The 13,719-nt window shown below is 37.2% G+C and overlaps 1 protein-coding gene across 2 annotated transcripts; it reads right to left on the bottom strand.

The window, feature by feature from the left end:
- Nucleotides 1-1,517: 1,517 nt before the first annotated feature.
- On the bottom strand, nucleotides 1,518-13,198 carry LOC114874962 (fibrillin-1-like). 2 transcript variants are annotated; one of them, XM_029184758.2, is made up of 19 exons: nucleotides 12,974-13,198; nucleotides 12,438-12,692; nucleotides 12,279-12,360; nucleotides 10,506-10,811; nucleotides 10,017-10,286; nucleotides 9,447-9,594; nucleotides 9,066-9,280; nucleotides 8,395-8,550; nucleotides 7,889-8,041; nucleotides 7,444-7,581; nucleotides 7,029-7,336; nucleotides 6,206-6,786; nucleotides 5,910-6,001; nucleotides 4,495-4,835; nucleotides 3,943-4,391; nucleotides 3,526-3,850; nucleotides 3,196-3,448; nucleotides 2,749-2,878; nucleotides 1,518-2,622 (listed from the first exon to the last, which is right to left on the bottom strand). In XM_029184758.2, exons 2-19 carry the CDS (start codon nucleotides 12,597-12,599, stop codon nucleotides 2,217-2,219), a joined length of 4,515 nt encoding a protein of 1,504 aa, XP_029040591.2. In that variant the 5' UTR covers nucleotides 12,600-12,692; nucleotides 12,974-13,198; the 3' UTR covers nucleotides 1,518-2,216. The 2 variants fall into 2 exon arrangements, with proteins under 2 accessions (XP_029040591.2, XP_046144036.1); XM_046288080.1 differs by having other exon boundaries at nucleotides 12,438-13,198.
- Between the last annotated feature and the right edge of the window lie 521 nt (nucleotides 13,199-13,719).

Here is a 13,719-nt window from a genome sequence, read left to right as displayed (position 1 = left end):
TGTGAACTAAAATTTCGACCTCGAGTCAGCGCCACCTGGTTTTGGAAAAAAGAACTAAATCATGCTGAAATTTTGGCCCTCTAGCGGCAAGAATGTGAACTAAAATTTCGACCTCGAATCAGCGCCCTCTGGTGGCAAAAAAAGGAATTGAATTTTGCAAAAATTCACTTACCTTTACTCGAACCAGCGGCGATAAGTATATTATTTATAATATATTTATTATAAGGATTGAAAGGATACAAGAGATGCAGGGAGAATTCAGGAGTGTAAGGGATACAGGGATATAAAGGGTACAGAGATGTAAGGCATACAGGGATATAAAGGGTACAGACATGTAAGGGATGCAGTGATAAAGGGTATAGAGATGTAAGGGATACAGGGATATAAAGGGTACAGACATGTAAGGGATGCAGTGATAAAGGGTTGTGCGTTGTGAGGCCGTTAAAGACAAAAAAATAATAAATAACTGGGAAGGTTGAGCCGTGGCCCATGAAGAGGGATGAAATAATAAATGACTTGGGAGGGTGGTCCATGCGAGGCCCGAAAATAGGGGTAAAATCATAAATAAAAGGATAAAATAATAGATGTAATAGAATCAACACGTTCATGTTCCTAATGAGTTTATTCAATAAGCTAAGAAGATAAATACAGCGAATTGTTCCTTTTAATAACGCGAAAACATGTCTGAGTGACGCTGAGACGTTGCTCGAAAACAAGGCAGAAAAATGTTATATGTTTACTCTTACAAGGATAGTACAGTAAAACCTGTCAAAAAGGACATCTGAAAATATTAGGTCGGTACGTAGAAAGAGTTGCTGGGGTCCTTGACACCCCGAGATGATAGGTCGGTACGCAGAATGAGTCACCGGGGTCCCTGACGCCCCAAGATGTAGGTCGATGCGCAGAAAGAATCACCGGGGTCCTTGACGCCCCATGATAATAGGTCGGTGCGCAAGAATAGTCGCCGGGGTCCTTGACACCCCAAGATTCTCGGTCGGTACGCAGAATGAGTCGGTGGGGTCCCTGACACCCCAAGATGAAAGGTCGGTACGCAGAATGAATCGCCGGGGTCCCTGACACCCCAAGATGAAAAGTCGGTACGCAGAATGAATCGCCGGGGTCCCTGACACCCCAAGATGAAAGGTCGGTACGCAGAATGAATCGCCGGGGTCCCTGACACCCCAAGATGAACGTTCGGTACGCAGAATGAATCGCCGGGGTCCCTGACACCCCAAGATGAAAGGTCGGTGCGCAGAATGAATCGCAGAGGTCCCTGACACCCCTAGATGAAAGGTCGGTACGCAGAATGAATCGCCGGGGTGTCAGGGACCCCGATGCATCGGCGGCATTTTCTAAATATGATCCTGGGGTGTCAGGGACCCCAAAGCTAAAATGTACGACCCATAGACTTTACAGAAAAAATTGAAACTATTGTAACTTGTACAAACGTGTGGTTTTTAATAAAATATATGTAATTACCTTGCAAAAGTAAGGAGGATAATATAAAATGATTGATGTGATTTTATTTCATTTTTTATTTCTTTTTTTTCATGCGTACACACTCAAATATATCCTATGTAAGTATGTACATATAAATTTACCAAAAATACAGAATAGAATTACTGCTCTATTCGTTTTCTTTTCTTTTTCTATACAACTATTCCTAATTATTACGAAATCTTATAATTTATGATTGATATTTAAAATTGAGTGACAATCCTGAGTACATTTCTTTATATATACATTAAAAATAGCAAAGTATTTATTTGATAAAAGTATGTAAAATTGCAAGTGAAGTATTGTGGAACATACTAAGGAGGAAAAAATGTGAACTTGTAAAAAAGGAGCTCCCGGAACGGAAGCGACTTTTCTCCAAGTTCAGCGAAAAAAATAATGATTTTATAGTATTTGAAATATGTTTTTTTTTTGTATAGAGAAACGAAATTGGTTGTATTTCCGAAAACTCTCATCCTCCGAATTAATTGAAATCTTAGAAATAGGTTTTTTTAGCTCCATGCAAAATGAAGCTAATCAAATAACAGCATGAAAGTTTTCGGAAGTTTAGCCACGAACTTAATTAACAAGAAAGTGATTACATACCATAAAATATCAAAAATCTTATTATCATAAGATTAAAAATTAATTAATACAAATAAGAAGAAAGATGTTAAAATTTCTGGTCGAAAGCGATGTAACTTCTCAAATTTCAAAATTCTTTAAAATTCGTACTGAGAAACGAAAATCAGAATTTTTGCTACAGCGCTTCCAGCAAAGATGGTATTATGATAAACTTCCATATTGAGATCGAGTTCGATTTCCTGAGGTCCTTGTATGCTTCGTGTCATCACCAAAACAGCCTGGGTCGGTGCTGGCCGTTTCAAAGCGAAACACGATTCTGTGGCGCGTTGTACTCCAGGAGGTGCACGTGCTTCCAAAAACGTCATGCTAAATTGTATCGTCGACGTTGGTAAATGGTACCCCTTCATTTTGAATAACTCTTCCGGTTTATTTGATGAAATAGGTAACATGCTGACAAGAGTGATGAAATTGTACGAATAATGTGAGGGTGACCTGAAGCAAGCTGCGTCGCTGAGGTAGCAAGGACGAGATCGAACACATCGGCTGAAATTTTAAAACATTATTATGTAACTGTTTGGGTCTAATTAGAATGTTGAATAAACTAATAAAAAAATTTTAAAATTTGTTCAATTTAAGAACCCATAATTGTACAAAATATTCGATACTTACTTCTTTCTTTCGTGATCTTGATGATAACCCGAAGGGCAGTTTATCTTATTGCAACGATAACCACCTCTTGTATTATGACAAATTTCGTCCGCATCTCTGCACACATTCCCTGCTCTACATTCGTCGATATCTAAAAAAGAACGAAAGATTGATTGCATGTTCCAGTCGCAGAGAATTCAAGAGCACGGGAAGCAATTTGAAATTCAACTAATGGCCCAGATTTTTGACGAGTAGGTCAAGTACAGATTACACTATGTAATTTCAAGATAATAGAGGTAAAGTACGCGTTAATAAACGGTGAACGCATGCTTCATACAAAGCTACTACATAGTAGTGTCTAACAAAAAAATGTTACATGGTTAAATAAAATTAATTGTTTATTTAATCTTTTTTAAAATCTATGATTTTTTAAAATAAAGATTATAAATTAATATATTAATTACACACCTTCGCAAGTCCGACCGCTGAGTCCAAGCTTATAACCATCCGGACATTTACAAGCATAACTTCCTGGTGTATTTTCACAGATTCCCACGCATAAGTTATTGCTTTTAAATTCACTGCATTCGTCGATGTCTGTACAAGAACGATTATCAGGATTCAACCTGAATCCAGGTTTACAGATGCATCTGTAGCTACCCCAGACATTGAAACACGTATGCTGACACAAACCAGGAGTTTGTGAACACTCATCAATATCCTGAAATTATCAACAAAAAAAATACTGTCACTGTGTGAACTTTTGATCTGAAAAATGTAATTAATATTTGATATTACCTGACAGTTACCACCAAACCCACCAATGCTTTCAAAACCACTTTCACATTTGCAATGATAAGAACCAACAGTATTCTCGCATTGGCTTCTTGGTCCACATACGTTTCCATAGAGACTACATTCATCAATATCAACACAGTCCTTGTTCGGTCCAATTACATATCCAGGAGGACAGGTACAAACGTAACCGCCTAATCTATTCTCACAGGTTTGATCTGTAGTGCATTCATTTGTGCCATCAGCACATTCATCTATGTCAACACAATATTGTCCTGATGCTGGGTCCAAAGTGTATCCATTGCTGCATAACACTCTTGATACACATCTGAAACGAAACCATTAAATAATTAGACTGATCATCAATAACTTTAAAAAATGATAAAATATTAAATTTTGTATTGAAAAGTTTTTCTATACCTGTAAGATCCAAGGGTGTTGATACACCTTTGCATTGTTCTACCGCAAGGATTAGGATTCTTCTGACATTCATCAATATCCACGCATTTTCCTCCAGAAACAAGCTGAAATCCACGTGGGCAAGTACGTGGTCCTTGAGGATTGAACGTGACAGGAGTGACGGATGTGGTTGTACTTGTGGTAGTGGTTGTCAGTGCCGTAGTCGCGGCTCCAATTCGTGATTGCGGAACGGGTACACGCGGATTACGATCGCATCGATAAGAGCCAAGGGTGTTCCTACAATGATAACCACCCCCACAGTCGTGTGTACCAAGAAGGCATTCGTCGTCGTCTTCACAAATTTCTGTCGCAGCATTTAAAGTGTATCCTGTTCCGCATGGCAGAAAACGCGTGCAGGTGTAACTTCCTATGGTATTGTCACACCTCTGTGTTGGTAGACAACTGTCTTCCTATAAAAAATAGTAATTCATTTAACTTAGGTACCCCCAAATTCGCTCGCGAGCAAATCAGGCGTCCCTAGTTACGCCAATGTGCTTTTAATGAAACGTTTACCTGTGTTTGACATTCGTTAATGTCCACGCAAGCTTGAGTTAAATTTTCGCGCTTGAAACCAACTTTACAGTTACACGTGTAGCTTCCCATTGTATTAACGCACTCTTCGTTGCTGCTACACGCGTCTTCTAATTCACGACATTCGTCGACATCGACGCAACCACGATTCCTGACGAATTTGGTACCAGGAACACATTTTTGGTTTGATGCAGTCGGCAAGGGTGTCGTGGTAGTTTTTCTAGTGGCGGGTCTTGGGGGTTTTGCACAGCTATAACCACCGGGCTGGTTGTAACAGACTTCACCTTCGCAACTGTCCAATCCTTCCGCACATTCGTCAATATCTATTAAATATAATAGTTCATGTTAAGAACAAATAATGTGAGAAAGTTTTAACAATTCTATTGATTTAAAGAATTTGAGCAATTTAAAAAATTTGAAATATTTTACAAACTGTTAATGTTCAAATTGTTCGCTTCATAATGTATAATAAAAAATGTAGTATGAATTATGTATATTTAAAGATGTTATAAAAGCGTGTAATGATAACGCATAGCACACAAAATGTAAATTAATAATGCGTACATTAATAAAAGCAAATTCATAAGCGTGCAAGCAATTATAATAAATCACACATGCTAATACACATGTTCCTATAAAATATATATGTTATACATTCCTTATTTTTGAGCAAAAATGCTTTTGACTTTCATCCTGAAAAAATGTTACAAATTACTTGCAATTAATTTATAAAAACGGTGGTTAAAAAATTAATTTGTTTTATCCATTGAAGGATACAAGACACTACCAAAGAAAAGGTATAATAAGAGGCGATACTCAGATAAAAAAACTACTTTTCGAGATAAATGAAATGATACAATCAATTTAAATATCCATTCGGTTATTTTCGTACTCGTTCGTGAACGTTCGCCTAGACTATATGTAGCTTTACTCGCGCCATCTCAACTCACACGTGACGTAAGCCGTGACGTATGATTGGTTACAGCGGTCACGTGTACAGTACCCCCTCGTGCCCCGCAAGACTTCTTGTGAGCCGAGGACAGTAGATTCATACATAGAGGTTATGGGACTTTGGACTAATTTATTATGTTTTAAAATATAGTAATACAGATTTTAAAACTTGTACAGAAAAATATCGGGAACTTTATATTTTGTGATCCCGTAATTCTTTATACCGCCGGGAGTATCGCCTCTTATTATATCTCTTCTTTTACATTACCATAGTATTGTAATGCAGTAGACTCTCATATTACTTCATGAGCAATTTAACTTTCCCATAGATGTTTATAAGTTTGACACATATATCGTACCTACGGTCTTGTTGGCGGCAATATACTGAGCGCCTACTGCACTACAACACTTTAATATCTTGATCATAAAAGTTCATGAAAATATACCTGTACACTTTCTTAATCGAGGATGATATCTGAAACCTGAGGGACAAGCTGGTTTCTGTCGTTGCCGTACAGAGGGTGTAGATCTTTCGCATCTAAACAAAGTATTTTTGCAAATAGTGTATACAAACCAAAAGTTACCCTTTTAAAAGGGGGCGCATGCGCAGGCAGCCAGCTAGTGAGAAAAAATCCCACGACTGCGCATCACTGGGTTTAAGTAGATAAAACTTATAACAGTGAAAATGAAAAATATTAAATTTTCATTTTTAATTCTGAATTATTGAGTCCGTGAGTTATACCTGTAGCTGCCAGGTAGATTAACGCATTTTTCAGGGATCCTAGTGTCACATTTGTATTGACCAGTGACGCATTCATCGATATCTTCGCATCGGCCTGCAGCCAAGGAATATTCATAGCCAGATTGACAAGAAGGTAATCTGGTGACACATTCGAAACTGCCGTTTCTGTTGACACAGTACTGATGTAACTCCAATCGGCAGCTGTGTAAATTTTCCAAGCATTCGTCGATATCGACGCAGCTGCCGTCGAATGTACGCTTGAAACCACTATCACAAGGTGGTATTAACTGGCAGTAGAAAGAGCCGTTTGTGTTCACGCATTTGTGGGTAGTTTGCGGACAATCGTGTCTACCTATCAGACATTCGTCAACGTCTTGGCAACCTTTTATACTCGGACTAAAATACCAGCCACTGGTGCAGAGCGGTGAACAGTCGTAGCCTCCTGGGGTATTGTGACATTGTTCGTGATCTCGGCAACCAGGACCCACTGTACATTCGTCAATGTCCATGCACTCGCCATTTTTCAAATCTCTTGCATATCCACGTTTGCAAGGCTCCAGAAACTGATAACGATCGATACTCTGTGAAAATTATTCAATCTCTTATAGTAAATTAAAAAAAATATTGGCACAATCAGTTGGATTCGTGTGATCGCAATTAAGAATTGAGATATTATTACAATATGTACAGTATCGAGCATGGTAAGCTTCGCTAGGGAAATTTAAAAATTCAAGAAATAGTGATGGGGCTTTTTCCTCCCCAAAGGGATTATTTTCCCTAGGGAAACCTACCACGCCTAATGAATTCAAGAAAATAATCATACCTGTATCTTATTATTCCTTGCATTATTTAATTTATTGGCTGTTGTATTTGTCGTTGTCGCGAGCACTTCACAAGAATAAGAACCTTTCGTATTAACACAATAATGGGTGGACGCGTCACAAGAATGTAGTCCAAGTACACATTCATCGATATCTTCGCAAACTTCTTCAATTTTATTGAAATATTTATCATTTTTGCGCAGTTCAAAACCAGGTGAACATAGAGGAGAACATCTATGTCCCCCCTCGAAGTTTATACACTGTTCGTCCTTACCGCAATTTGATAAATCGTTGCTGCATTCATCAATATCTAAACGCAAATCGAACAAATTGATACAAATTATTTTTTACTCAACATTGAAATAAAGTTATTGAAATAAATGTGGAGTAAATGAAGTAACAATATCGAATACTTACCCACACAGGTACCTAAATTCACATTATAGATAAACCCATTTGTACATTTTACATCGCACTCGTACGCACCTTCGGTATTTCGACATTGTTCTGTACCTTCAACGCAACTGTGAATTGCTTCCGCACATTCATCTACGTCTATTACGGCAAAAAAAAAAGATAGAAAAACTAAATTTATTTTGTGAATCCTGTAATACTGAAATTATTTTAAAGAACTGAAAACATCGTGATTTTACTCTGCAATAATATATGAAAATTTTAAAAAGTTGACAAATTCAAAAATTTTCAAAGATTTTAATAGAGAATAAACAAAATAGAAAAATGTATGAATGAGAAACAAAAAATGCAAAAATTGATTGGCAATAATGTGCAAAGTTGTGTTCAACTTCAAAAGAGATTCGTATGTATTTTCTTCTCAAAAACCTTCGTATTGTATTGCATTTACCTTTGCATTGCTGTGATAGCTTATCAAATTTAAATCCAGCTGGACAGGATTTTGTCCCTTTCATTTCCAAGCAGCTAAAACTGCCTTGTGTATTGACACAAAAATTTTTCTGTTCAGGACAAGGTTTTGGTAATGTCAAACATTCGTCAATGTCTGGAAATGTAATTAAAATTAAATTCCCTTACGATTGGGAACACAGCAATGTCGTGACATTATTAATTAATAAATATGATATGAAATTTGTAAAAAAAAATTACAGGGTGCCTTATAACTCCCGTAACACCCGGAAATGGGGGATGCAGGGATTATTCTGAAAAACATTGGCCAATGGGAGCGTTGGCTCTGAACCGCGCTCGATCGTGAACAAACGCATTGGCGCAGTGTTACCCTAGGGGTAACAGTGATGCGCAGTGTAGGATTTCTGGCGCATGCGTACTAAGAAAGTACTAGATCCGTTTCAATGACGTAGCTATGTTTTAAATATGAAATTTTTTGAATATTCATACCTGTGCATCGACCCGGGATAGATTCCCATTCGTATCCAGGAGGACAATCTTCTTCTGATAGACTTTTGAGGATATTCTTTGTGGCGCATATATAAGATCCTATAGTATTCTCGCAACGGCCAGGACATACTCCGTTTTCGATACACTCGTTCACGTCTAAGCAATGAGATACACAACGCCAACGAAAGTAACCATGGACGTAAGCAAAACCGCAGCTCAAAATCACATAGACGTAGCGCTTAGAGACAAAGCACGCGTTATCAAGCAAACGTAAAACGTACTATTCTCCGTTCACAAGAAGTTTCACAGGATGTCGCAAGGGCAAGAGGGATACTACGACCAATCATACGTCGCGGCCGACGAGATGCGTGAGCTAAGGTGGAACGCGACCAATCAGATTGTGTAATTTCCAGGGGACCTCTTGTCAGCGGAAGACAGTACTTTTGAATAAGATTAACACTTTGATGCCATTATTTTTTTTTTCTTCACATTTCTATTTCCTAATTCCTCCATTAGATATTACTGCCGATAAGGAAATAGAAATAATCGTTCTAAATAATTTAACGAGATACTGAAATTCTGAGATTATGAAATGTGACAAAATGCACGGACATGCATGTTGTACGCGAAAACTTATGATCGTTATTTTTAATATCTTTTTAACCACTCACCGTCGCAAACCTGATTTGTGGCGTTATAGCGATAACCAGCTGGGCAAAGGGCTGAAAATTCATCATCTTCATTCGGTACGGTGGTCTTATTTTCTGACGACTTAGGGATGCAGGATCGTTTATCATTCGCCAAAACGTAACCAGGATTGCAACTGCATATTACAGCTACCCCATTGTCCGTACAACGCTGCTCGCATGGATTAGTTGATTTACATCTGTAAGGTAATCATTTTTCATTTATTATTCAATTGTTGTTTCAATAAATACGCAGTAGCGGATGTAGTAGCACTTGGGAGAGGGGGGTTCACTTGTAATATAATACTTTCATATAATTTATTACTCGGGGGGGGGGTCACTCCTGTTAATAATGAATGTATGTACCTATCAGTTGGAAGATCCTGTCTACAAGTTTTTCCATCTTCCAGTAGAGTGAAACCTTCGCGGCATTTGCAATAATAAGATCCTTGTGTAGGGACGCAGATATCAGAACACAGTAATCCTTTCATAAGTTGACAGATGTCGTCCAATGCTAAAAAATTAATCATATGATTATTATAGCTCAAATGTTGCAACATATAGGGATGGACTTAATTTTCGGGCTTGGAGCGAATGTGTTAAATCTGGTAAGAATTTTCAAAATTAGATTTTCTTGGTTTTACTTATTTATAAAAATTAAATGGTAAGGGGGGACATGGGTACCCCAGTCACGGGTCGGGCCGGAACTCGAATATTCGTCAAGCAAAGGCATGGGCAGATTGCCCGGGCGGGCGTGCACGCGAGTATGAGGTGAGTACCGGCAAGTGGCTGATCTAAGGCGGTGTATTCTACTAGCCGCTCGATATTGCGTGTAGTGGGGGTGCCGCTTGAAAGAGAAAGATCCATACGGGTGGAATGGTGGGGTAGAAGAATGGGGCTTTCTTCTAATAATTATTAATAAATTATATTCCTTACGAGGGGTAGGTATCGATGGAGAGTAGGGTGTTGAGTCTGAGCTCATATCCGTAGATGACGATGATGAAATCGAGAATGTTGATGAAGAGGAACTTGATTCAGTTTCCGAAGTGTCACTCGACGAAGTTGAGTTCGTAGAGTCTGAAGTTAACGTTGTCGTAGTACTTGGTGATGCTTCGTGACAGCACTCCAAAAAAGCAGGATCCCATGGATTTCCAAAATTGAAGCTTTTGAAAGCACATCCTTGACCCATAGATCCCGTTAAGATACCTAGAATTTAATAAAATCATATATTAATAATAATTCAGATTTATAGGTAATAACTCATACAGATGTAGATAGACTAAAAAAATCTATTAATAAACTTTTAATAATTAATCAATAGACTTTTTAATACCAATACCGATATCCCTTTTGAGTTACATCAAAGATATAAGGTGTTTTTATCCAGTGAAAAAGAGTAAGAAGTAGAGAAATGATGAGATTCACCTAATTTACATGCTTCGCAACAATCTCGATGATAATCACCAGGACCTGCGCGTTTCGCTTTGGTACTGGTAACACATGCCAAACCAGCACGTGCATCCGATTTTCCTTTCTTGCATTGCTGTTCGTGATAGGCTCTCACGCAACAAATGTCCACAGCTTCCAAGCAAAGACCTTGCTCCACTGTTGGCACCCCAGGCACTGGTCCTGAGAACTTTTCACAACCAAGCCCTTCCATAGCCCACGCGGTACCCAGACCGCAGCATTTCGCAAACTGTACTTCCATTCTGGCCTCGGTCAACATCATTCCTACAAAAAAGTATCATTAATCAATTTCTTCGAGACGTTATTTTAAATATTATTTTTTCAATATATCAGCCGTTTATTTTGAAAGTAGGGCACGTCCATCTTTTATTATTGCGAGATATTTAAAAGTTTATACAATTTCAAAATTAATGAATTACTGATTTTAAATAATTCAAACATACGTTGATTTATCAATTATTCTTGAACTAAATAAATAAGTGGTATAAAATCAAACGTTTCGCCGAAAAGTTTTAAGGGCTGCATAATATTTGCATTGAAATTAGTGCTTGTGTACAATATATTTGTAAAAATGATTCTTCGTGTTTGTTTAAGTAGAAGTCTCTATAAATCAGTAAGGAACATATCAAGCAATCAAAAGGAAAATCATAATTTGTTCAGTGATAAGAATGAAACGAGCACGTATGCATCGCTTCATTGGAAAACTACGTATCCCATTTTTTGCTACTGTTACTTAACGTTAATTGACGTTAATTGCATTTGCATCTTCAAATTCAATTTCACTGATGATTTTATTTCGACTGAAACTTTTAATTATAATTGGATATCCTAGAAAAAAAATGAAAATTTCAGTTTTTCATCTCTTTTTCTTTTTAATTCTACTTCTATTTATTTTATTCATTGTTTTAAAATACACAATAAAATAAACTTACGAATGTACAATTAATACTGGTAAACTAATAACCATCTAATATTTTTAATATTGAATTAAATAAATAAAGTTTAATATTTACATAACTATTCTGTTCTTCTCATTAATCCTTACCCGGAAATATTAACTTGTTTGCAACTCCTATATCTATTTCTCGAACATTTATTGTCAATCTATCAGGAGTATTCTCGAATTGTTTATCTTCAAAATTTATAGGAAACGTTACGTGCACTATCTCTAACTATTATTGTAATTCTAACAAGGGGATATAAATAAATTTCTGATTTTCCTCTAATTTTTGTGTATGATTTTTTCTATTAAAAATATTATTATTATTGTTTATGTTGTGTGTATAATAAAAGTAATTTTTTCCATCAAATTTAGTTTGTCTTATTAAGTTTCAAAAATATAATTTTTAATATAACATAATAATTAATAATTTTATAGAAAACATAACCGATAAGACGAAGAGAAAAAATTAAACCCGGAATTGGATTCGAACCCAAACACCCCAATTTGATAGGCGCGTATCACGCCGGTATTGCTACGCCACTGTACAACTTGATAAGCAAGCCACATAATGTAAACGCAAAAACTGATCAATTTCTATTTCAAATTACTTGTTAAGGGGACAAGTTATATTGCTCGTCTGACACTACACATACATGAATATGAATGAAAAAAAATCGGTGAGTATCTCATTAACGAGATACGAGTTAACGAGGATTTAGTTTGTTATCCATTGCGCGCGTCTTTTTCAATGCCCGCCAAGAAACTATTTAAAATAATAATAATAATACCTTGTCTGTGAGGGAGGAATTGTTGCAACTGAATTGCCAGAAGTAGGAAGAAAATCGTCCGTAGATCGTTGAATCGAAACATCTTGTCGTAAAATCAGTCCAATACTTATCTACGAATACTACCACTTTTCATTTGTAATTCCGGAATAAATTCGTTACCTCACTTGAAATATTAAAACCGTTCACGGAAAGCTTTGCTTCTCTTCGCTGCACTCCGGTCGAGCGCTCAGCATGCATTAAACTGTTCAGTTTGCCGGCACCTCGATTTTCTCTTCTGCACCTTTCTATGTACATCTCATTTCTCGAATCGTCCTTCTTCATCTTACAGTCATCTCCCTGTCACTCTTCTATCTTCCACCTTGCTTTAGTATGCGCGCGCATACGCCATCTCGGCTGTGCGTCGCTGATCTGAAACTTGACTTAACGTTCAGCCCCGATAAGATCCTTGAACCCTTTTATAACCTATTTTTCATAGAAATTTAATTTTTTCTTCTAAACGATAAAATTGAACTATCTTACAATCAGTGCAAATACGTTTTTTGCGACGCTGAAATTATGCGCAATACATAAATAATAAATAAAGAAATGAACGAAATTCGTTGACGGTGGGGTTGACGTGGTATCGATAATTAATTATCAATTTCATTCATGCTATTATCGAGACGAAAAACGAAAAGTACAATATCGACTCGCACATTGCATGGTTTCCGTTGTTGTGTGAGTATACTTATACAGCTCATGGCACAAGGAGTACGTTGGTCGACCGAGGGGCATCACCATATTAACGAAGTTAAGATGACCGTGACACGCGCAACTCGGTGACGATCGTGTAACACCCGCGTTACAGTGTCTTATATTGTGAAAAAGTCGAATATTTCGCCATCCGCGTAGTCGACGTCTGCACGCTTACGCATCGTCGTCGAATCTAAAGTACCTTTTTTCCTATCCTTCTCAATGGCAACATATGGACGATCTTGTTCGTATTCCGAGAGAGAACCAAGAAATCTAGACAAACAACGCATAACGATGATATAATATAAGGAAGATAAGGAATGCCTTACGAAGAAACTGTACAGAGTAAATCTTTCAGCTGACAGATTTCTAGATATTAAACGATGACTTTCATTTTTCTCTTGCATTCTTTTCTAACCGTTATACGTTCATCAGAAATACAGTGCCTCGCATTCATATTTACAAGAGGATCTTGCTACGAGATATTCACCGATTTTTTTCATTTTCATGCATATTGTAATATCAGACGAGCAATGTATCCCTTTGTCGTTAACGAGTAATATGATTTTCCCAATTTGTAATCCAAACAATTGAAACCTACGAAATGAAACCTGGTTATTGAAATTGACTCGAATTCGTCAATACATACTAAACTTGATCTCATCCCCAATCGTTGGTAGTATAGATCAGTGTTGGGCAAAAATTAAAA

Source organism: Osmia bicornis, chromosome 12 (assembly GCF_907164935.1).
Source record: "Osmia bicornis bicornis chromosome 12, iOsmBic2.1, whole genome shotgun sequence".
Taxonomy (NCBI): domain Eukaryota; kingdom Metazoa; phylum Arthropoda; class Insecta; order Hymenoptera; family Megachilidae; genus Osmia; species Osmia bicornis.
Note: the sequence above shows the minus strand (reverse complement) of the source record. Positions and strands in the feature narration are given on the sequence as shown.